The sequence below is a fragment of the Artemia sp. Qi Xiang Cuo genome, chromosome 19 (genome assembly GCF_049724085.1).
Source record: "Artemia sp. Qi Xiang Cuo chromosome 19, ASM4972408v1, whole genome shotgun sequence".
In the NCBI taxonomy this organism is placed as follows: domain Eukaryota; kingdom Metazoa; phylum Arthropoda; class Branchiopoda; order Anostraca; family Artemiidae; genus Artemia; species Artemia sp. Qi Xiang Cuo.
In genome coordinates this window covers 61,272,828-61,298,676 of record NC_142812.1, presented here as the reverse complement: position 1 = coordinate 61,298,676, position 25,849 = coordinate 61,272,828, and the positions used below count along the sequence as shown (strand labels likewise).

Here is a 25,849-nt window from a genome sequence, read left to right as displayed (position 1 = left end):
AACCTATAAATTGAATCAGAGGTCACTGCCTTATTTAAATCAACCCCATTTTTTTCTCTCTTAAACTCTCTCTTGTAACTGACATTTGAAATTTATGAAGTAATTCTGACTCTCAAGGAGAACTTGCACTATCAACAATTTATGCTATTATATTTTCCTTTCAGTCCAATGCACATTGAAACCACGATAAAACCCTTTTTCCTTAAATATTTTAATCATTTCAGATTTTATAGGAGCTTATACCACCAACAGGTTGTACTATTCTCCCTTAAGCCCAATTAACAATAAAATTTTGGTCTGAATCTTCAACAAGTGCAGAGGTGCAAATTCCTCTCTTATTGGATGGGGGAGGGGGCAGCTTAAAAATTATAAACCGTTTAAAAAGCGCTATTATCCAGATGAAGTCTTTAGTCAGATCCAGATAAGTCTTTTTCAAAGTCTCAAAGTTTTGACTTCAGGAACCCTCTTTCCTAAAAAAAAATGAGTAGCCCTTGACTCAAAGCAGTACCCGGTGTCCTTTTAAATTACCGTAAGCCCTACATTAAAAAATGGAAAGCCTGTAGCACTCCTGAAAAGTTATATGAAAACTTATTGTAAATAAACAGCCAAATAAGTGGTACGCCTTCTTATAGTGATGCATTAAACATTTGAAAAGTAAGCAGTCTCTAGATTCCTTTTACAAAAAATCAAAGTCTTAATTTTTGGAGCCTTAAAAATTTAGCCACAGGCTTCCTCTTAAGCTAACACAAATCCTAATTGTGTTTCCTTTAAAAATTCAAATGTGTAATATTTCATAGGGGCCAAAACACAGAAGGTCAAAGTTACTCCCCAGTGCCTTTGATGTTCGTACAAGTCATTTTATTGTATTCCTTTTGAGCAAAGTTAATGTTTAAACTCCTATAACACATCCAAATTTCGGTCTAATATTAAACAGCCAGAGGATCGAAAACATTTTCCACCCTTCGGGGTGGAGGGGGTAGGGTACTCAAAATTCGATCAAAATAAACGAAAAAACTTTAATGCTATAAATAACATCGATCCATACCTTATTCTTCAACTGCTTGAATATATCTTTCTGAAAAACTTATTTAAATAAAATAGACTAGTATGGATTCTTATGTGAGGTATTGTTAGATCAGAAGCCTCTCTCTTACTTCCTTCTCCTTAAAGATTCCTATTATGTAACATGTTAGAGGGGTAAAAAGTTATTTCAAACTGTCCTCTCAATGTCAGTGTGCACAATCAGTAATTCTTCCTATTATCTTTTCTTCTCAGCATAATTCACATTAAAAATCGTACAAACGTCTAAATTTGTATGTAGTTCTTCAACTAACTATACAACAAATACATTTCTCTCCCTGGGGAGCGGTGGGGGTTGGCAGCCGCAAAATTTTAAATGACACAACGTACAAAAAGTTGCACTCTTGGGCTTTCCATGGAAAAAAATCGATCTTGTTAGGGAGTTTTCTGGAATCTGCGACAATTTTCCCCTTTTTTACTTCCGTTTGGACGTTCGTCCTTTTCAATACTTTAGTTTGGACCCTTAATAGTTGTAACGATTTCCAAGAAGAAGTTTTTCGCAAAGCCAGAGGCGAATCTTGAGTATTTTTATTGGGGGTTAAGAGGGGTCCATATCTGGATAGTCAAGGGGCATTGAAAATATAATAATTTTTTTCTCCACATTATTGGGGTTTCTATTCCCGAGTAACTTCCAATTGGTGTAGGTAATATTTTATAGAGGACTGCTCGTTGAACTACCAGGTACCCCACCCCTTTCCCAAGAAAAGATTATGCTCCATGACTGTTGAAGAATCAGGCAGAAATTTTGACAATACATATTTTACTGAAGAGCAGTTATTTGATTTATTAAAAATGTTAGCTCCCTTGTGGGCTTGTAAAATTTGCTTTCGCTGAATACAAACGTTAATTTAATTCAGGTTCTAAGATTTTAATTTAAAGTATAAATCTTTAAAAAATGCTTTCAGACAGAACTTACTTCTATTTGCTTGGAAGTTCTGAATATCTAACATTGCATACGAGTTATTGTTAAAATTTCAAAGATTCCTACCAACTTCCGATCTAGGGAGTGCACCTCCCCAAAGTATAGGGTAATTATCATCAATCTTAAGTCCATCAGAAAAAATTGATTTAAAATATTAAACAAAAAAAAAATCTTAAAATTTGGGAAAATTTCTTAGGTCAATTGCATGCCCTTCCAAGATATTGACCCCACATCTTAGAGTGGGTATACTGAATGATCTTTAGTTCTTCTTTGAAGGGATTTTAGTTTTTCAGGGATTTTAGAAATCAGCCGGAATATTAGACTTTTGCGCATATCTCCATCTTTGCTTCCTAGCAAGTTTCAGTTCTTGAATCATTTTGCTTCCTCCTCTTCATTTATATATACTTGCTTCCACCGTTATATTATTTTACTTCCTCCCCTCTTCCTCCCTTATATATACAAATAAAAATATGTCAAAAAGACATGTTTTCATCGAATAAAAGCATTTCAGTTTACAAAACAGCCAGTCAAAAAAAATTCCCTAATAACCCAAAAGAAATGTAGGAAAAGTATTCAGAGTAAGGATCTGTTTTGATCTTGACTGAAGCTCTTTATTCTGTTTTGAACTGGATGGCACACCAGCCAATAAGCTAGGGTCTCAATTATTCAGAATGTTAAAAATAAACAAAAAATCAGAAAAGCTAGGAGATATTTCTTAGGTCAGTTGCATACCTTTCCAAGATCTTGACTCCCACAATTATTGACATATACAATTCATCAGCAAGAAATCGTTGGTTCCCTACATTTTACCAAACAAGAAATGGGGAAGGTTCCCTACATTTTTGTTTCATAAACAAATATTTTTTTTTTCAAAAAGACACGTTATTATCTAATAAAACCATTTTAATTTATAAAACAGCCTTTCAGAATAGTACCGGAATAACCCATAAAAAAAATCTGCGACAGTACATAGGCAAATAGGAGGGGGAGGGATGTAGCTAGTAATTTACCTTCACTGTCACTGCTCATCATATCGAATTCAGGAAATTCGGAATAATGGATCTGTTTTGATCTTGGCCGAAGCTCTTTCTTCTGTTTTGAAGTGGATGGCACAACAGCCAGTGAGTTAGTGTCTTCACACGGCGACAAATGACCCATCACAATTGCGTGCTCTTTCATATCAGTAATATTTTCACTAAAACATACTGGACATTTCCCATCTACTGCCACTCTATGCTCCAATAAATGTAAAACAAAATCATGATAATTTCCACCAATGGGCGCTTGACACATTTCACACTTGAGTGGAATATTTTTCTCGCACTGGGTATTAGTATGAAGTTCAAATAAAAATTGAGAGCTATGCATTTTTCTGCATAGTGTGCATACCCAAATCCTTAATCGGGTTTCTAACTGTTCCTTTGTTAGGGTTTCTTGTGGTATAGCTGAATCTTCTGTTCCATTTACTGCCTTTTCTGCCCATTCCAATTCATCCTCTGCAATAAACTAATATCAATAAACAAGTATCTGGTAGGGAAAATGTAAGAGATAGGAAAGGTGGGAAAGAGGTAGGAAAACCTAAAATCTCGTGTCTAACTAACTGTTTTAAAATTGGAAATTTTAACAACTTTTGAAGTTAGTTAGAAATCTAACTAACTTTTGTCTTTGCGCCCGATCACCACACCACAAATCTCTAAGATTTTTATTATATTTTGTATGATTTCTTATATTTTCCAAATAATTTACAGATCGTAGAGTGTATATCTTCTCAAAAATTCTAGGTCCGTTCCAGAACAAATTTCTTCAAATGTGCTCGTTCCTGCAATCAGAAAAAAAAAGAAATACGATTATATTTCTGAAAAAGCGATTTATACCCAATAAGGAAAAATATCATGATGACATTTTCATAGTATTTTTCGCTACTATTAGTGGCTATCGAACTCGAGTCTTCCAACAAACTAGTCTAGACCCATAAAACCATATTGGGTTGGTCAAAATCAGAGAAAAAGGCACATTTTATAGGTTAAGATTAATCCAGTCTCTTAACTCTGTACAGGTATGCAGGGAGAGGTCAAATCTCAAGAACGTCCTATTTTTACCTCCATTTTCAGGAAATTTGCTTATTTTTGTGCATATTTTATGATGATCCTGCCCCGTCCCCCTAAGAAATGTCTCTGCATTTGAGCCACTTTCAAGGTTAGGATCGTCTAAAAAAATGTCTTGAAAAAACCAACGACGATCATGCTGGATAGGACAATTATGCAAAGTAAGAGGCAAAACTGTCATAACTTTTTCGGAACTGTACAAAAATGATTCATTTTACTTGTTGATATTGTCCATCATCCATCCTAAGTGTTTCTGATAGCTCCAGTTCAGTATCTTTCAGGTCAATGGCCGAACTCAGCAAAGTCAACAGACGGACTGAAGTATTTCAGTTGTCTTAGGGACTACCACAGCCAGCACACAATGAAAAGGAGCTACTACCGGGTTGCCCCTCTTTAGTCCCAGTTGCAAGAGACAGAATTAATTTTCTTTAAAAAAACAAATCTTTTGAGAAACCTCTGGTTTCGTCATTTAGAAATACTTACGAAGTTTAGAAATGCCAAGAAAAGTTGTTTAGAAATATACCCAAGAAATGGGTATACTTTCTCTTTCTTTTGATTTACTGTCTCTTATTTAAGAAAGAAAGCAATAATTTTTATAAGACTCAACTCCCCTAAGCTGAATTGTATTTTAATCAAGAATCTGTGTAAATCATGAAATTCTACAGACAATTATTAATTCTATAAAAAGTTACACTAGTACGTGGACAAAAGAAAAAAGTAAACTTGGTCTTTAATAAAAACTTCAAGATAACACCCACCAAATGGACAGAAAAACGTTAGATGTCAAAATCATTATGCGCCTAGTCCGCATTTGCAATAATTTTTCTTTATATTCCTGATATAATAGCCATTTTTTTATCCGAACTATGGGTCTACCAATGGGTAAAAGCCTTTCACCTTTTTTTACCCCTTTTACATGAAATTTCTGCTCTGAAGCACCGTTTCCAGGGTTAATATGTGAATGACCTTATTTCTGTATCGGGTATGAAGAGACGTCACTTAACACCTTTTTAACACATTTTATTATGCTTGACTCTAATCTCCAGTTCACCTCAGAACTAGAAGATAATCATACATTACCTTTTCCAAACGTTTAAATTCTTAAAAAACCTATCAGCCTCGAGTTTTCAATCTATAAAAAGCCAACGCATAACGATAAGAGTTTGCATTTCTCTTCCAGCCACCTTCTTTGTGTAAACAGATGAGTGGTTATGTCCTTTGATGATTGATTGCTAAAAATAAGTTCAGAAGCTCACCAAGTCCCAGAACTGAACTATCTCAGGGACATAGATACAACTACTTCAAATACTATACGTTAATCCTAATTTTCAGTGCCTCTTCTTTGAAGTGTTTGCTACATTACCCTATGGTATTAACACATCCTATTTAAACATATCTTCTGAGGCATGAATTGAAGATTTCATTGCTCCCTCTTCTTGCTCTCTTTAAGTACTTGTAACATCACCATGTGTGACACAACATCCTATCTAAACCGAAATTTCTACCCACGTGCAACAATTTTCATTGCTCCTGCTCTCTCTTTTAATTCTCGTGTTGCTTCTCTTGGAAGTATTTATCACTGCACATGGGCGCCCAACAGCTGAATTCCAGGGGGGGGAAAAACGTCGTCTAATTGGCACTTTTAATGCTATTTAATAGAAATCACAGAACTAACATATAAAACTAAGGCAGCATCAGTCAGCCAGGGGGGACGGGCGCCCCTCCTCCTCCCCCCCCCTTATGGGCACCCATGTCACTGCATGGTCCTAAGACATCTTATCTAAATAGAAATCCGAATTTTCATTGCTTCCTTTTTTAAGTATTCGTTACATTACCCCCGGGACCGGCGCCCCTCCGCCTCCCCCCCCTTATGGGCACCCATGTCAGTGCATGGTCCTAAGCCATCTTATCTAAATAGAAATCCGAATTTTCATTGCTTCCTTTTTTAAGTATTCGTTACATTACCCCCGGGTTCACAACCTTGTGCCTGCGAGCACCAGGCACCCTTGACAATTCGTATGTGTTCGCCAGTATTCAACCGAGACAGGATTTTTCCATAAACATTAACTAAAAATGTTAATTTTTTTTATTTACTTGTTAGTTTTAATTTTTTTTTAGTGCCTAGGTTTATTAAATACGTTCGTATGTTTACGACATTGTATTTATGACAGTATATTATGTATTTATGACATTGTCTTTGCTGACAGTTTTTGTTGCAACTTGTCTATCGACGAGCTAGACTGTACTAATCACGCTAGCCTGGAGCCGCGCTGTTCGGATCGCGACAGTAGCTCGGAAACATCGTCCTCAACTAAAGAAACACGAATTGGGAGTTTTGTTATTGCTACTGAAAATTTTTAACGTGCTAAAAGCGAGGTGTGTAATCTATTATATTAATAAACGATAATCTCTTATGATTGTGGGGATAAATATAGTCCTTGTTATAATACATTTATGCATATAATGTAGATCAGACTTAAGCTATAACATTGATATTATATTGTAGTTCAAAAACTGTTTTTTATATTTTTAGGTGGAATGTTTGGTGTCGACCGAGTAAAAGACAACGAGCCTATAATCTTAACACTGACAGGGAGGAATCCTGTTGTTTCATTAATTTGAAAAATAAATACGTTTCTTTGTAGTGTGGTAGTAGTACAGTATTGGCGAAAAAACATAATGTTGATAATTTCGGAGACCACACTGCCTTTCCATGACATAATGTCGAACATCACCTTCAGACAATTCACGCCACTTTTGATGGCAAGAAAGAAAAAAAACATGTAAACTAAAGTCAAATCTAACTGCAAAGCATAATTTTTTCACTAGACACGTGGAAAGTTCTAAAAAGGCCACCATTGCTTCTTTCAAAATCTCTCACATGCTCGTAAAAAAGAAGAAACCTTTCATTTTTGTTTACATTTGAGGATCCTATTTTGGAAATTCCTGCCAGATTGATACATTCCCATTAGCTGTTACTAACAATTTGAATCGCGTAAATATGCCTAGAGAAAGGAGATACGGGGGGGGGGGGGAGAAGAAGAATCAACAAGCAAACACTTCCTGAAGACCTGTCCTCAGATAATTTTAGAAATAAGTTTCTTAGTTTACAGGAGATTTCATATTTTGATAGAAAAGATCATAGCTACCTTCATTTTTGCTCATATCTTCATTCCATTCTGTGAACGCTGTTTGTTCCCCTGCCTCTGGAGTATGGAGTGGATTCCTATTAGGGATATTTTCAGAACATTCAGATAACAAAGTTCTCTCTCTTATTCCATGAATAGCATCAGCATCACTAACTAAGGCTACGTCAGTTTCTTAAATTGGAAGTTGACAAATACAGAAAAGCACCAACAAAAAGGAAAACGAAATATACTTGGAAGAGTTTAGAAACACGAAGCAGAAAAAATAAAGCAGCTCTAAACAAGAGTAAATGATGTAATTTTGAAAAAAATAAATTCTGAACTAAAGAACAAAGATGGAGAATGGCACCAACACATTCTCACACACAAATACAGAAAAGCACCAACAAAAAGGAAAACGAAATATACTTGGAAGAGTTTAGAAACAGGAAGCAGAAAAAATAAAGCATCAAGAAACAAGATTAAATTATTTAATTTTGAAAAAAATAAATTCTGAACTAAAGAACAAAGATGGAGAATGGAAACCAACAGATAAAAAAAAAAAAAAATGTGAAGCAATGAAAAAATGCAGAGATCAACAACAAGGAATTTGCAGGGAAGTCAAAGAATAGAGCTTTAAGACAGCAAGAAAAGTAGATAAGCGTCTTCAAGCAAATATAAAGGTGGTCAATTAAATTAACGTAATCCTGGACTAAAGAGAAAGGAAAAGGAATAGAAGTTAGTAAAGATATTAAAACAGATGAAAATTTATGATAAATGTAGAAAAATGAAAAAAAATCCAGAGCTCAAAGACGGGAATTATAGTACAGGCAAACTAGCCAAAATTTCCGGTCGACCCGAAACAAATTGCAAAAGAAATGATTTTTATACCATATTGTAGAGAAAAAAAAGCTTAACGACATATCTAAAGTTGCACATTCTAGATCGACGCAAAACTAGTTTTCTTTTGCTTTACGTGTCAATTCTTTCAGTTTTTTCTAAAAAACATGAACTATCAGTAAATGTTCGTTTTTCTGTATATGAAGTACCGTCCCGATGTAAAAGGAAGAGCTGAGCCCGAAAATGAAAGCAAATTTGATGTACAATCTACCAGAAAAAAGTTTCATAATCATCAATATCTGATTTTACTCTTCTCATCCTTGTGACCTCTTTTTCACCATACTATCAGAAGGCAACTATTCTCACATAACATGATGAGCTGAGCCCAAAGATCAAATTAACCTGACGTAATGTCTAGTAGAGAACCCGTTTCATATTCATCAATATGGACTTTTTATTTTTATTTGACATGTTTCTTTTCATACTTATTGTCCACCAATTCGTCCATTTCTTTTAAAAAAAAAAAAAAAAAAATAAGTGGGCTGATGAATTACGGTTGGCTCATTTATAAGACCAGTTAACGCACAGAAGGCAAATACATCATTTTCATGACCTTCGTATGCAATAAATAATATCAACGTTTCGTCCCACACTTTGTCCAAGTAATTTCCCGTATAAAGCTGTAAGCTAAAAAATCACAATTGAAGATTACCCCGAGTATTCATTTGTTAATCACGTTTCATAACCCGTGTTTGACATCTTGCCATTTATAGATACAAAAAAGTCATTCGATGTATCTGCCACCTAACAAGCTAAAAAAGTTTCACTGCGAATGTTCTCCTTTCCCATTAACTTGATATTTAAAGGTAAGAGATCATTTTGGTTGCGTCATCTTTTCAACCAAACAATGTACAGTCTGAAATGGTAAACTAATGTATCCAACCGTACGTAGTAAAACTCTTGGAAATTTGTATTAAAGAACTGTTTTATATTTTTTCTTTTCACAGACATCTACTAAGAAGATAATCGCGCCTTGAAAAGCATCTTGTGCTAACAGATGACCCTTAACGTTAGGCTGTCCAAACTTGTAATACTCCAATATGGTATCCTTACTGCGAAATTTCTTAATAGCCGAACGATCTGGGTCATGGAATCTCCACTTAAATTTCATCTCTGACATGCTACCTTATCTGGCGGCATCTGGGCACAACAATTGCACAAAATTCTGCCAGCTTTACATCCAGCGAATAATCAAGCTCCAAGAAACCCATCCTGCCGTTTATCAAGCCTTCCAGAATGGGATGCATGTGATCAGATGTTCTGATAGATTCTGGGCTGGGGGATCTTGTCATTGAACAGGAGCTCATGCATTGTCTCAAAACGGCAGGTGGCCTTACCGATGAAAGTGGTATGACAGAGGTTCAAAGGTCTTTATGGGTTCTGTCTCAACCAGTCTGCTCTGCACTAGATTTTCTGATGGAGGGTATGTCACATGTGTTCTATGGAACTAGTAAACAATATAAGGAAGCGTCCGAGCCGAGGCAGCTAACAGACTGTAAAGACACTCAGATTGTTATTGATTTCCTAGAAAAAGGATCAGTATTCAATGAGGATCTTCAACTAAGCATCACCAACAGTCTGACAGCCTACGAATCTGCCAACGTTGAATCTGCTAGAGATTAAAGCCTAAAAATCATTGTCTCCATGTCTGGAAAGCGGGTTGCTGATTTTTTGTGTTTCGACGGAAACCACAGGCACTTCAAATTACTATAAAGCCGAATCCAGGTGGAGACTGCAAAAGACTGGACACCACTCTCCTTTTTCAGGGGTTCATCACGCTAACAAAGACGATCAATCTCACGGAATCTGAGTATTTTTAACATGAACTGTGTTCCTACCCGGTATCACTTTTTGACAGTTCTTGCATGCTCTGGTCTCCGAACAAGCCAGAGTTTGCCAAGGCTATAGCACAGGGTTGCAATCTTGACGAGCGTTCTACTCCCCTTCCCAAAGGCATTCGATATATCATCGACGGTGGAGCTCTTCTGCTCAGAATTCCATGGGTCAAAAACGAACGATACTCCGAAATCCTTGACCATTATGGTACCCACGTGACCCAAAAATATCCATCTACCACTATTGTGTTCGACGGCTACGATGGCGGAGTTACCATAGAGCACAGGAAAGGCAATGGGAGACCACGGAATCAAATGGGGAGGACAAAGTCTCCTGGACTTGAATTATGCTGATGATTTAAGCATCCTAGATGAAAGTGTGAGCAAAATGAATGAAGTTTTAGAGGTTTTGCGAGTTCAGGGTGCTAGTATTGGTTTGAAAATTAATGTTAGAAAGACTAAGTCACTAAGGCTAGGAATAAGTGAAAATGAAAAGGTAACGTTGGGTGATGAAAACATTGATCTGGTGGGCAGCTTCACTTACCATGGTAGTATTATTAGTAAAGGTGGTGGGAGCAGTGAAGATGTTAACTGTAGTATAGCCAAGGCTCAGGGTGTTTTTTCACACCTAAAAAAAGTATGAAAGAATAGGAAGATAAGTCTGAAAACCAAGATTAGAATATTATAAGCTACAGTGATGACAGTGGTCAAATATGGTTCTGAAGCATGGACGCTCCGAAAAGCGGATGAAGATTTGCCAGATGTTTTCCAGAGAAATTGCTTAAGGATTGTTCTGGGTACCCTGCTGACTGACTGTATTTCAAACAATAGGCTATACGAAAAATGTGGTTCAATACCGCTTTCTAGGTCTATAATGAAAGAAAGGTTGAGGTGGTTAGGGCACGTTGTGCGGATGAAGGATTACAGATTGCCGAAGATGGTTCTTTTCGGCCAACCGTCTAAGGCTAAGCGGAAAGCAGGTCGTCCCCATCTGGCTTGGGAGGACATCATAAAGAGATCTAACGGAAATAGGAACTTTGTGGGCGGGCGTAAAAAGGGAGGCTTTAAATAGATTAGGATGGAGGAGGAGCGTGCCTAGCTGTGTTAGCGTCATGTAGCTTGGTGCTGCGGTGAGTTGTTAGTAGTAGTAGTAGTATATGGCCCAGTCGACGAGAAGTCGCATAATCGGCCGTGAGATCTTCTTCACGGCAGATATGCAGCTGAAGGTAAAAAAGGATGAGTTTTTGTCCTGCAAGAAAAACAAGGCCAGGTTTATCTGCGCGTTGGCTGTTTATCTCCGATCAAAGCGCTTCAATGATACAGATGTCCCAATTATGAAAGCTGCAGTTGATTCTTCCCGGTATTACGACACTGCCGTCATTGGAGATGATACTGATCTTTTGGTTCTATTGTATTATCATGGAGACCTATCAAGCAAGAAACTATTCTTTGTACCTGAAAACAAAAAGTCAAACAAAGCTCCCCAAATATGGGATATTCACAAATTGAAAGATAAGCTGGGCCAAGAGACATGCCATCCGATTCTTTTTGCTCACGTCATCTTAGGCCGTGACTCTACTTCCCGGACTCACAGTGTGGGAAAAGGCCTTGCTCCGAAGAAGCTACTGACAGATGTCGATTTTCGTATATCAGCTGCAGTTTTCAGGCTGAAGTCAGCTTCGAAGGAGGAAGTAAGGGTTGCTGGAGAAGACGCTCTGCTCATGATATATGGCTCATCAAAAGGGTGAAATCTGAATGAAGTCTGCAGGGAAGTTTTTAAAAAGAAGGGGATTACTGCTAGCACGTTCGTCCACCCAGAACAGTTACCACCAACTTTTGATGCGGCTAAATTTTACAGTTACAGGGTTTTCTACCAAGTTCAGGTATGGAGTGGAGTTTCTGATTCTGAACTTAAAGCCGAGGAATGGGGTTGAAAAAATAAAGATGACTTCTTTCATCCATTGACTCTGACGTCCTATCAGCCCCTCGTCTGCTTCTGAAAACCGTGAAGTGCTCCTGTCAACTGGAATGTAGTTCAACGAGATGTAGCTGATTTAAGATCGGCTTAGCTTGCACTGCAGCGTGTAAAACGCGCAAAGGGACAGCATGTTATGCCTCTCCAAGAATCGAAAGTTATAACGATGAGGACAACGTCGAAGCTTAGATATCTCAATTAAAAGAATAAGTTGTGAATGCTAGTCGGAGTTTGATTCTGTCTTTCAAATGATCATGAGTTTGATTTGATAATTTTATCAGTTGTGGAGACTAGTCAGAGTGTTGATAATAGTTTATTCTAAGAAGGATTTTAAATGTTGGCTGCTGAAAACTAGTTTTATAGATGATTTCACTTTTCTAATATTTTTAATGTTTTCATAAACATCTTGTAATCACTTTGTTTAGGCCGACCCATCAGATGATGGGGCCAGCGACGATCAGATTCAGGCTAACTAATTATTAGATCTCAAAACCGAAAATTTAGCCAGCGAAAGAAGGTGTGGTAGAAAAAAATAGGGGTCACGACGACGAGAAGCGTAAAAATCTCATATTGATGATTATGAAACTTTTTTATATACCGTACATGAAATTTGACTCCATTTCCACAGTCAACTCTCGTCTTTTTACAACGGAATAATAATTCAGTTCAGGAAAAACGAACAATTACGTCAACTTAATTTTTTTGTTAGGAAAGTGAGAAAACTGACACGATGCGCAAAGAAAATAGTTTTGCGTCGACCTAGAATTTGTGACTTTGGATATGTTGTTCAGCTTATTTTCTTCTACATCATGGTGTAAAATCATTTCTGTTGCAATTTATTTTTACCAACAATCAACGAATTGATGGACAATAAGTGCTAAAAAAACATGTAAAATGAAAATAAAAAAGTGCATATCGATGAATATGAAACGGGTTTTCTAGTAGAAATTACATTAGTTTAATTTGATTTTTGGGCTCAGCTCATCATTTTATGTCAGAATAGCTGCCTTCTGATAGTATGGTGAAAAAGAGGTCACAATAATGAGAAGGGTGAAATCACATATTCATGATTATGAAACTTTTTTCTGGTACATTGTACATCGAATTTGCTTTCATTTTCGGGCTCAGCTCTTCATTTAACATGGGGATGATACTTCATATACGAAAAACGAACATTTACCAACACTTCATTTTTTTTTTTGAAAAACTGAAAAAATTGACACAAAAAAAAAAAAAAAAAAAAACTAGTTTTGCGTCGACCTAGAATTTGCAATTTTGGATATGTTCTTCAGCTTTTTTTTCTCTAAAACATGGTGTAAAAGTAATTTATGTTGAAATTTATTTGGGGTCAAACTCTAGTTTGCCTGTACTATTACAGATAAGGCAAAGAACAGAGCTTTGAAGTAGTAAGAAAGATAGATAGCTTAAAGAAAATGCAAAGGATATCAATTTAAACGGATTAACTTTTGAAGTAAAGAGAAATGAGGAAGAACGGGAAAATCCAGAGCCCAACACAAAGGAAATTGTAGAAAAGTTGAAGAGAATAGCTTTATAGCAGCAAGAATTAGAAATAAAAATAAAAGAGGTCTTTTACTTTCTCTCTAAAAAGAAAGTCTCTTTTACTAAATTACCTCAAAAATAAAGAAAATGAGGAATGAAAGACAATAGACAAGATAAATTTGTCACAAATACAATGATGAAAACAAGACAAGGATTTCTGAGAGCTTAATGAACAAATGAAAGACCCAAAGCAGAACTGGCCACGCATGAAAAAAACCAAGAGAGAAAAAAATGTTTTAAGAAAACAAACGCTTTGGTGTTCTCATTGAAGTAACTCTAACTAACATCTGTGGTGCTCAATTACAGCAGTATCAATTGTATCTCCGATCTTGGGGAGTGCTCTACTCCCCCTCCCAAAGGCATTCGATATATCATCGACGGTGGAGCTCTTCTGCACAGAATTCCTCCGGCCAAAGACGAACGATACTGCGAAATCCTTGACAATTATCGTACTCACGTGACCCAAAAATATCCATCTGCCACTATTGTGTTCGAAGGCTACGATGGTGGAGCTACCATAAAGGATATGGCCCAGTCGAAGAAAAGTCGCAGTCAGCCGTGAGACCTTCTTCACATCAGATATGCAGCTGAAGGTAAAAAAGGATAATTTCTTGTACTGCAAGAAAAAAAAGGCCATGTTTGTCTGCACTTCGGCTGTTTATCTCCGATCGAAGGGCTTCGTCGTAGTCCAGGCACAAGGTGATGCAGATGTCCCAATTGAGCAAGCTGTTGTTGATTCTTCCCGGCATTATGGCACTGCCGTCACTGGAGATGATACTGATCTTTTGGTTCTATTGTATTATCATGGTACCTGAAAAAAAGTCAAACAAAGCTCCCCGAATATGGGATATTCACAAATTGAAAGATAAGCTGGGCCAAGAGACATGTCATCTGTTTCTTTTTGCTCACGCTATCTTAAGTTGTGACTCTACTTCACGGATTCATAGTGTGGGAAAAGGCCTTGCACTGAAGAAGCTAATGACAGATACCGATTTTCGTACATCAGCTGCAGTCTTCGGGCTGAAGTCAGCTTCAAAGGAGGAAGTAAGGGTTACTGGAGAAGACGCTCTGCTCATGATGTATGGCTCATCAAAAGGGGGAAATCTGAATGAAGTCTGCAAGATGTTTTTTTTAAAAAAGAAGGTGACTACTGCTAGCACGTTCTTCCACTCAGAACAGTTACGACCAACTTGTGATTCGGTTAAATTCTACAGTTACAGAGTTTTCTACCAAGTTCAGGTATGAAGTAAAGTTCCTGATTCTGAACTTAAATCCAAGGACTGGGATTGGAAAAATGAAGATGACTTCTCGTATCCATTGACTGCTGATGTCCTACCAGCCCCTCGCCTGCTTTTGAAAATCGTGAAGTGCTCCTGTCAACTGGAATGTAGCTCAACTTGATATAGCTACTGTAAAAAAAGGCTTAGCTTGCACTGCAGCGTGTAAAACATGCACAGGGACAGCATGTTCTACCTCTCCAAGAATCGAAAGCTATAACGATGAGGAGAACGTCGAAGCTAAGACATCTGAATTAAAAGAATAAGTTGTAAATACTAGTCGGAGTTTAATTCTTTCTTTCAATTGTTCATGAACTTGATTTGACAATTTTATCAGTTGTGAAGACTAGTCAGTGTGTTGGTAATAGTTTAATCTAAGAGGGATCTTAAATGTCAAACAACAAAAACACGAAGAAGAACAGGGAAATCTTTTTGCTGTCTCGCAAAGATTTCCCTGTTGTTTTTCATGCTTTTGTTGTTTGTCGTGGAAAGGCAGTGTGGTTTTCATCACTATTTTAAATCTCGGCTGCTGAAAACTAGTTTCATAGATGATTTTATTTTTCTAATATTTTTAATGTTTTAACAAACATCTTGCAATCACTTTGTTTAGGCCGACCCATCAGGTGATGGAGCCAGCGAGGATCAGGTTCAGGCTAACTAATTATTGGATCTCAAAACCGACAATTTAGCCATCGAAAGATGGTGTGGTAGAAAAAAAAAAATGGGGGTCACAACGGCGAGAAGCGTACAAATCTCATATTGATGATTATGAAACTTTTTTTATATACCATACATCAAATTTGACTCCATTTTCGCACTCAACTCGTCTTTTTACATCGGAATAATAATTCAGTTCAAGAAAAACAAACTATTACCGGAATTTAATTTTTTTGTTAGGAAATTCACAAAACTGACACGATACGCAAAAAAAAAAAAAATAGTTTTGCGTCGACCTAGAATGAGCAACTTTGGATATGTTGTTCAGCTTTTTTTTCTCTACAACAAGGTGTAAAAATAATTTCTGTTGCAATTTGTTTCTACCAACAATCGATGAAATGGTGGAAAATAAGTGTTAAAAGAAACACGTTAATTGAAAATAAAAACGTGCATATTGATGAATATGAAAAGGGGTATCTAGTAGAAACTGCATCCTGTTAATTTTATTTTTGGGCTCAGCTCATCATTTTATGTCAGAATAGTTGCCTTCTGATATTATGGTGAAAAAGAGGTCACAACAATGATAAGGGTGAAATCACATATTGATGATTATGAAAATTTTTTCTGGTACATTATACATCAAATTTGCTTTCATTTTCGGCCTTAACTATTCATTCCACAGCGGGACTATAATTAATGTAAATAAAAGCGAAAATTCACCGACATTTAATTTTTTTTTATAGAAAAAATTAAAAAACTAAAACTAAAAGCAAAAAAAAAAAAACTAGTTTTGCGTCGACCTAGAATATGCAATTTTGGATATGTTCTTCAGCTTTTTTTTCTCTACAACATGGTGTAAAAGTAATTTATGTTGAAATTTGTTTGGGGTCAAACTCTAGTTTGCCTGTACTATTACAGATAAGTCAAAGAACAGAGCTTTGAAGTAGTAAGAAAGATAGACAGACAGCTTAAAGAAAATGCAAAGGAAACCAATTTAAACTGATTAACTTTTGAAGTAAGGAGAAATGAAGAACAACGGGAAAATCCAGAGCCCAACACAAAGGAAATTGTAGAAAAGTTGAAGAGTATAGCTTTATAGCAGCAAGAATTAGAAATAAAAATAAAAAGGTCTTTTACTTTCTCTCTAAAAAGAAAGTCTCTTTTACTAAATTACCTCAAAAATAAAGAAAATGAGGAAGGAAAGACAATAGACAAGATAAATTTGTCACAAATGCAACAAGACAAGGAAACAAGACAAGGATTTCTGAGAGCCCAATGAACAAATGAAAGACGTAAAGCGGACCTGGCCACCCATGGCAAAAAACAAAGAGAGAAAAAAATGTTCTAAGAAAACAAACGCTTTGGTGTTCTCATTGAAGTAACCCTAACTAACTAATGTGGTGCTCAATTACAGCAGTATAAATTGTATATATAGATATTACTTTGTCTTTTTATTTCTTAGTTTTAGATTTATTTAATTCTAGGCTTTATCAATCAATCAATCATTTTATTTATAACCCATCGCAAAAATCTGGGCAGAGCCCAGAAAAAGACAGAGTAAAAATCAAGAAAAAAAAAAAGAAATAACCGAAATAAAAACACACACAACTACAAACAAGAGATAAACAAAAATGACCAAAGATGTGAAAACTTCTGGCATTCAGTAGAGAAATCACAAATGCACCTCTCAGTAACCCCAGCTGGGTTAACCAATTGATACTTTCTTTACAGAAAAGAGTTACTTGTCCGAGTTGGAAGTGCCATTGAATACTTTGCAAATTTAAAATAAGGCGATGAACTTTGCTTTCTCTTAACACAATTAAAAAAAGACCAAACAGTAGCAGGGGCAAGTAAGTGAGGAACTGTTAGGCTATTATATAACTGAGAACGGTGAGCTATACTCATATACGACGCGTTTGAAGCCAGGGAGTCATACGCAGCCCGGGTCTTACGAGCATAGTTTTTCATTGCCAGGTTTACAGTTTCTTTTAAGGTTTGCTCCAATAGGCATGCTCAGGTAAGTAAGACTGCTAGCTAAAGGAACCTCAGAGCAGGATATACTTGTTGAATTTTTATTCCCTTTATAGTTGAATGGTAGAACAACTGTTTTATCAGTATTAAAGCTCAAACCAATGTGTTCGTGCTCATCTTGGAGAAGCTCAAAAGTTGAAGAGCATCCTTGGAAAGTGCAGGAAAGGTTCAGTAAGTCATCCACAAACGTAACTAACGAAAGATCAACTCCTTTGAAGATAAATGTACAGTTAAACTTATCCTGAGCACTGGTAACACAATTATTAAACAAAACTGGAGAAGTCAGAGCTCCTTGACGTATACTTTTCTGAATCGGAAATAGTTGACTACCATCTTTAAATCGAGCCTTCAGATTTCTATACATGTATCTTAAGCAAGTAATTATCGCACCATCAGTACCTTTCAACTGGGCCTCAAGCAAACCCTGCGAAAATATACAAGAGTCAAAGGCTCTTGCAACATCGAGTGCACACAAGAATAAGAAATCACCTCTTTCTTTAATATCCTTCAGCACATTTATAAGCAGAAAGAGAGCATGCTGTCTACCTAAGCCTCGCTGGCACCCAAACTGGCGAGGAGGGAAGGAATAATTTTCTTCAATGTGTTTCATCAAAAATGACTCAAATAGCTTGAAAGTAGTACACGAAACGGTAATGGGGCGATAAGAACTACACAGAGAAGCGTCTTTTTGCCTTTTTTAAGGATGAGAGTTATTTGTCCGAAACAAAATTGCAAAGGGACTACACCGCAGACAAGGATAATCTGAAACAGTAGTGCTAAATGTTGCTCGATTGAAGAGCCTGCAAGTTGCAGGTGCCTAACTGAAATATAATTAACACCAGATGAAGATTTTTTCTTTAACTTCGGAATCAAAGACTGAACAGCACTTGGCAACACAAACAGGAAAGATTCCGTCTTATTTGACAATAGAAGGTCAAGTTGTTTATCAAAAAACTCCTCCGTGATTTTGTTGGGAGCACTGAACTCCCTCGCGAATTATTCAACCCACTTGTTTTTAGGCACACTAGCACTCTGGGCTTTGGTAGGCTTGCTATATTTCTAAAGTCTGGAGGGGTCTTCAGCAATACAGCTTATATTTTTCTCAATCAGCGTTAACTTATGGTTTTTGAGGTCCTTCAGTTAAATTTCCGTTTCGTACGGAGTCTCAAGTCATTTACTAAGCCATCTCTCGGACGGCCACAGTCGTTCCAAACAGAAAGCCATAGCATGGCCGAATTACACGCATTCACTAGATCTCTGTTTTTTGACCAATCTTCTAGCTGAGACTTTTTTTGAGCACTTCGAAGAGGAACGGCGCTAATTTCAGCACATTTCAGCAAGTGATTTATTTGTGCCAAGTAGGAAGTGAGCTCAATTGAGGTATTCTTTTCACTTTGTGGCAGCACAGTACGATCGCATAAAAGATTGTAACGGACTTTGATTTTGCTCAACATCTCGTCCCAGACTTTACTGAAAGACTCACTTGACACATTTTTCCAATCTCGGTAGTAAATGCAATTTGATTCTTTATTTTGAGCCATAGACAGGGAGGAGTAAAAGCAAGTAGAGATAGGAAGGGGGTCAGAATAGAATCCTTCTTTTAAAACTTTGACCTCGTGACTGCCGAACGAAGCAACAACATGGTCTAAGTTAGAAGTTGAGGAAAGTAGCGCAATGTATGAAAAGCTGTCACTCTTAGGCCATACACAATAGTCAGGAGGAAGGCAGCTCCAAAAGATTTGTGATCGGGGAGACATCTTTAGTTCTTAGGATTGAATATGCTTGTTTTATAGGGGGCAAAACCTCCACGTCGTTTTAGTTTGTCTTTTGCTTCTAATGGTGCTAGTACACTTTGTTTTATTAATATTTAGATTTTTTTAACTCACCCAATGAACAGACGAGGCATAAAGGAACTCTATCGTGTTTTGGTTCTATTGGCAGGTTCAGCTATGCACTCAATATTTACAAGAAGCAATAATCATTTTTAGTTATTTTGCTGTAAAATTTCAATATTTCTGTGTTATATTATTATAGAGGGTTTTTAGCCATTTGGCAAGTCATTTCTCCTAATTTGACTAGCCACGTTTTACCCAAGTTTTCATTACGTTATTTGAAATTTTCGACTATTTTCCTCCCATTTTTCCAACATAGTCAAATGAAGTTTGAATTAAAATCAGCTTGGTGTAAGTGAATAAAAACTCATAGAGCCATGGCTGATTTTAGTAGAGCTAAGGCAGATAGTCTCAGTGAGAGGCAAAGCTGGCATAGCCCTTTTTCAGAATTTAAAAAAATGACGTCATTTCACTTATTCATAGATAGTCTATTATCCATCCTAGGGCAGAACTAAAGTAGATAGGCATGGAGTAAGGGTAATCCATACAACTCCATACAAGTCCACTGAACTTGTATGAAACAGAAATATTTTGTGTGAAAATTTTTAAAGGGAAAAAAAGAAACAAAACAGCTGAGAGCTTCAAATCTAAATGAGGTTATCATTTAATTTTCTTGTCTTTTCTTTGCCTGTGTAAGTTTTTTTAGGGTTAGCATGTAGTGATATATGTTACTTTCATTTACTATATATTTCCTTCTTCTTTTTTGAACTCCACTCTTTTTTGTTTTGCTTTTTTAGTTTAAGTGGGTGCTAAATGATACTCTTATCTACGGGAAATCAAATACCCAGAGGCAACAAGGGCTCTGAAAAAATGACTTGGTATTGGTTGCAGCTTACCTCTTTTAACAATGGAAAGTTCAAACATGGTAACCAGCTCAAAAACATTTGAACCTTGACCCAGTTCCAAATACACTTCGCCCTCATACATTAGTGCCAGAATCAATGCCAGGTCTGTAAAAGCTACATCAGGAAGAAATAAGGATAGTTCTTTTTCCCAAGGTGGAATGTCAGCAAATAGTCTCTAGAAATAATAACTCCATTAGCTTTATCCTTGAATGGCATAATAACAAGCTTATTAAATAAACATAATATTCAAAAGTAACATTACATACTCTGCAAGTCAATAAGAAATCAAAGCAAGTCAAACACAAGCCAAGCTAATCATTGCTGCAATAATAGCTGCAACATAATAGGTCCAGAACCCATAGTACCAAAATCCACAGCCCATTATACTAGGGAGTTTAAAAAACACATTTAAAAAAGACTGCTTAGAGAGAAAGAATTACCATTAGAAGCTGCTTCTTAAGTCGTAACTCCAATTATAGTTAATCTTGATAGTATAAGTTAATCACAAAAACATATTTGGGGGAATTTGATAAAGAAGCCTGAAACCCCAGTGTCAAATCAAAATGACAAGTGCACCATTGGAAATATAATGGGTGAAAACCATGTACAGGTGAATTACAGTCCCCACCTCGCACAACATGGAAAATCACTTTTTTCGCATGGGAAGCAGTTATGTGTCTCCTTTTTTCTTCTTCTTCTCCCTGAGGGGTAATCATACAAAATCAGTGATCATAGAATGTTGGGAGAGGATTCGTTCTAAAGAAAATCATTGGATGTAGTGTCTGCTTCGAATAACAAAAGAGATTATGCCACACTAAGAGGGAGTTTTCTCCGATTTCGTGCCACCAAACATTAAGTATGGCCCAAATAGGCTCAAAATGCCAGAAAATACAAGTTTTAAGATGGAAATTACGAGAGAGCTAATCAATATTCCTTGATCTAAAACCCTAAAATGGAGGTTTTGAGCCTTGTCTTACAAACCACACCAAAGTGGTGTTTTCTACCATAAAACGTCAGTTTCTTCCCATAGAAGGTTAAAATCCCATATATTTGAAATTCTAAGATAGCTAATCAGTTTGTCATGATCTAAATCCCCTAAAAGGGAAGTTTCAGCCCACCATACTGACAAACCTTTGCCATGTGGCGTTTTCCCATAGATTAGAAATTCTAAGATAGCTGATTAGTTTTTCATGATCTAAAGCCCTTAAAAAGGAAGTTTCAGCCCACCATCTTGACAAACCTTTGCCAAGTGGCGTTTTCAGCCATTCTGTGCCACAAGACATTTATTTTGCCTGAAGAGGGTTAAAATGCTAGAGAATGGAAATTATAACAAACCAAGTCAATGTTTACTGTTCTAAAACCATGAACAGGAGGGTTCAAGCCCTCTATCATAGGCAGCGCGCTAGCGCCGTCTAAGTAAAAAACGAGGTGGGCACAAGTAGTTTTTTTTTGTTTTTTTTTCTCCATACCCAGGCACATCGTATCGTATGAGTTTTCGTAGAAACTTCGAAAAGGGTTCAGTCGATTGGAAATTGGAGAGGCTAGGGCCCTTTTTAATAGTCGAAAGTAATTGGATGGCACATAGCCCCCCCCCCACGTCCACCCTTCCCCCTAACACATCCCCAAAAATTTTTGAGATAGCCATTTTATTCAGCATAGTTGATTTCCAGATAGAAAATATGTTTTTGAGGAGGACACTCACCCACAACCCTCGGGGCAAGGGTTTTAAGTTATGCCCAGATGGCATATAAGAACGGGAGTAGCACAATGTACTATTTATTTTTTCCTTTAGAGCAGGGCACTTCATATGGAAGGGGTCGTCGTAGAAACTTCAAAAGGGGTTTATTTGATTGGAAATTGAGAGTTCTAATGCCCTTTTTAATATTCGAAAGTGATTGGAGGGCAACTAGCCCCCCCCCCTACGCTCATCATTCCTCCAAACACATCCAATCAAAATTTTGAGTTTGCATTTTGTTCAGCGTATTTGATGTCCAGATAGAAAATATGTTTTTGAGTAGGACACTCCCCCAGAACCCTCAGGGTATTGGATTTAAATTATACCCTGGGGGCATATAAGGTTTTTATAGAAGGCATTGCCATAGAAACTTCAAAACAGGTTCATTCGATAGGAAATTCGGAGGGCTAGTACCCTTTTTAATATTCGAAAGTGATTGGAGGGCAAATCGCCCCCCCCCACGCCTCTCAGTCCCCCCACCACAAACCATCAAAAGTTTGATATAGGCAGTTGGTTCAGCATAAATGATTTACACATAGAAAATAAGTTTTTGAGGAGGACACTCCCCCACTACCCTCAGGACAAGTACTTTAAGTTATGCCCTGGGGGAATATAAGGTTTTTATAAAAGGCGTTTTTGTATAAACTTCAAAAAAGGTTAATTTAATTGTAAATTCAAAGGGCTAGTGCCCTTTTTATTAGTCGAAAGTTATTGGAGGGCAACTCGCCCCCCCCCCCCATGCCCATCATTTCCCCACAACCTTCCAATCAAAATTTTGATATAACCATTTTGTTCAGCATATTTGATTTCCAGAGAGAAAATAAGTTTTTGAGGAGGACACTCCCCCAGAGCCCTCAGGGCAAGGGTTTTAGGTTTTTAAAGAAGTCGTTGTCATAAAAACTTAAAAAAAAGCTCATTCTATTGTAAATTAAAAGGGCTAGTGCCCTTTTTAATAGTCAACAGGGATTGGAGGGCAACTAGTCCCCCACGCCCATCATTCCCCCAAACACATCCAATAAAAATTTTAAGATAGCCATTTTGTTCAGCATAGTTGATTTCGAGATAGAAAATAAATTTTTGAGGAGGACATTCCCCCACAACCCTCAGGGCAAGGATTATAAGTTATGCCCTGAGGGCATATAAGGTTTTTTATTGAAATCTTTGTTGTAGAAACTTGAAAAAGGGCTCATTCGACTTGAACTTCAAAGGGCTAGTACCTTTTTTAATAGTCGAAAGTGATTTGAGGGCAACTAATACCCCTCTCACGCCCAAGTTTTCCCCAAACACATCCAATCAAAATTTTTAGATAGCCATTCTATTCAATGTAGTTGAAAGTTTTGGAAATTAAGTCTTTAAGGATGGCAACCCCTCTCTCCACAGCCCTCAGGGCAAGGGTTGTAAGTTATGTAGGCAAGGATTATAAAGTTTTTAATGAAAGGCAACTAGCCCCCTCCCACGCCCATCATTCCCCCAAACACATCCACTCAAAGTTTTGAGACAGCCATTCCAAATAGAAAATATGTTTTTGAGGAGGACACTCCACCACAGCCCTTAGGGCAAGGGTTTTGAGTTATACCATGGGGGCATATAAGGTTTTTTATAGAAGGCGGTGTCGTAGAAACTTCAAAACAGGCTCATTCGATTGGAAATTTCACAGGGCTAGTGCCCTTTTTAATAGTCGAAAGTGATTGTAGGGCACCAAGCCCCCCCGTGCCCATCCGTCCCCCAAACACATCCAATCAAAATTTAGAGATAGCCATTTTGTTCAGCGTAGTTGATTTTCAGATAGAAATTATGGTTTTGAGGAGGAAACTCCGCCACAACCCTCAGGACAAGGGTTTTTAGTTATGCCATGGGGGCATATTAGGTTTTTATAGAAGGCGGTGTCGTATAAACTTCAAAACAGGCTAAGTAGATTTGAAATTTCACAGGGATAGTTCCCTTTTTAGTAGTCAAAAGTGATTGTAGGGCAGCTAGCCCCCCCCACGCCCATCAGTACCCCAAACCCATCCACTCAAAATTTTGAGATAGCCATTCCATATAGACAATATATTTTTGAGGAGGACACTCCACCACAGCCCTCCGGGCAAGGGTTTTGAGTTATACCCAGGGGGCATATAAGGTTTTTATAGAAGGCGGTGCCGTATAAATTTCAAAACAGGCTCATTCTATGAGAAATCAAAAGTCTTTAGCCGTTTTTACCAGTCTAAATGGATTAGTGGGCAACTAGCCCCCCCCCCCGTGCCCATCCTTCCCCGCCACACATCCCATCCCCATTTGGGGATTAAGCATCTTGTTCATCTTAGGTGATTTTCTAAGTGACAATTTGGTTTTGAGGAGGAAACGCGCCGAAAACCCTCCGGGCCGGGGTTGTTAGTTATACCCTGGGGGCAGATCACGTTTTTATAGAAGGCGGTGTCGTAGAAACTTCAAAACAGGTTCATTCTAGTTGAACTTTCATCGGGCTAGTGCCCTTTTTAATTGTCAAAAGTGATTGTAGGGCAACTAGCCCCCCCCCCACGCCCATCCGTCCCCCAAACACATCCAATCAAAATTTTTAGAGATAGCCATTTTCTTCAGCATAGGCTAGTTTATTTCCAGATAGGAAATATGTTTTTGAGGAGGACACTCCCCCACAACCCTAAAGGCAAGGGCTTTAAGTTATGCCCTGGGGGCATATGAGGTTTTACAGAAGGCGTTGTTGTAGAAACTTCAAAAAAGGGCTCATTCGATTTGAAATTCAAAGGGCTAGTGCCCTTTTTAATAGTCGAAAGTGATTAGTGATATTTTTTGTTGTTGTTGTTGTTTAGACCAGGGCACTTCGTATTGAAGGAGTCGTCGTGGGAACTTCGAAAGGGACTCATTCGATTGACAATAGAAAGGGCTAATGTCGTTTTTAATAGTCGAAAGTGATTGGAGGGCAACTAATCCCCCTTCCACTCCCACCCTCCCACGCCCACCCTCCCATTTGCCCATTATGTTTAAAAACTAAATGTTTCCTTAAGATTAAATCAAAATGCACTGTGATAATGCTAATTCCCAATAAGGCATCTCAGCAGTATCCAAAGAACTACTGAGGGTATTATGTTCAAACTTTCGGGGCAGACATTTTTGCACTTTACTGAAAAAATACAAATGAATGTGCATTGTCAGTTTAATATACATATACTGATATTTAGTAATCAAAATGTTAATATTATTTGATTTATTAAAGTTGTAAAAGCAAAAACATTTATATTTTTTTCAGTAAAGTGCAAATTTTGTTCTGGCCTTGGGAAGGCATAGGGGGTTTGCACCCAACTTATGTTAATTTCTGCTCGTTTTGAGTTTAACTCGGTTATTTATTGTAATTTCTGTTCGTTTTGGGTTTCATTTATTTATAGATGCTGACTTGTGGTAATTTCACGCTTGGTAGATTATTTGATTTTATTTTTGCTAATTTTTTGTTTAATGGAGTTCTTTACTTTTCTTTGAATAACTTATTTTGTGGAAAAAGTTTTTTTTAATTAATCTTAAGAAAGCACCACTAATAGGCGTTTTCTGCCTTTTTGTGCTGAAAAAAATTTCAGCAAAAGCATTTGCTTTTCTCTTTCTGCAGGTTTCTATTGTCCTTCTTCACTCTTTTTTTCCAGCTCTTGGTTCTCAAGATTACTTTCATAAAGTGAAACAACATTCTTGTTTTACAGCCATTGTTTTGAATTGATGATGGAGAGAGAACATCTCCCTTATTGTTGTTAATCCACTCTCCATAAGCAGAAAATTGGTGCTTGTGGGTTTCCTAAGACCAAATATGAGACGTATTATATCATTTTGTGTTGTTTCAATTTTTTGTATGTGGGTCTTTGCACATGCACCATAGACGATGAGCCCATAGTCAATATGGGGTCGTATATGTGATTTATAAAACTGG

General features: G+C 37.2%; 1 protein-coding gene across 1 annotated transcript in view; it reads right to left on the bottom strand.

The window, feature by feature from the left end:
* LOC148941083 (uncharacterized) overlaps positions 1–20,380 on the bottom strand; it is a 29,086-nt gene extending 8,706 nt beyond the window's left edge. The window contains exons 1-3 of the mRNA XM_089105160.1: positions 20,196–20,380; positions 7,257–7,427; positions 3,013–3,498 (exon numbers count right to left, since the gene is read on the bottom strand). Coding sequence (XP_088961286.1) covers positions 3,013–3,498; positions 7,257–7,427; positions 20,196–20,286 — 748 coding nt within the window. The 5' untranslated portion in view covers positions 20,287–20,380. The remainder of the gene's footprint in view (positions 1–3,012; positions 3,499–7,256; positions 7,428–20,195) is intronic.
* Positions 20,381–25,849: the final 5,469 nt, after the last annotated feature.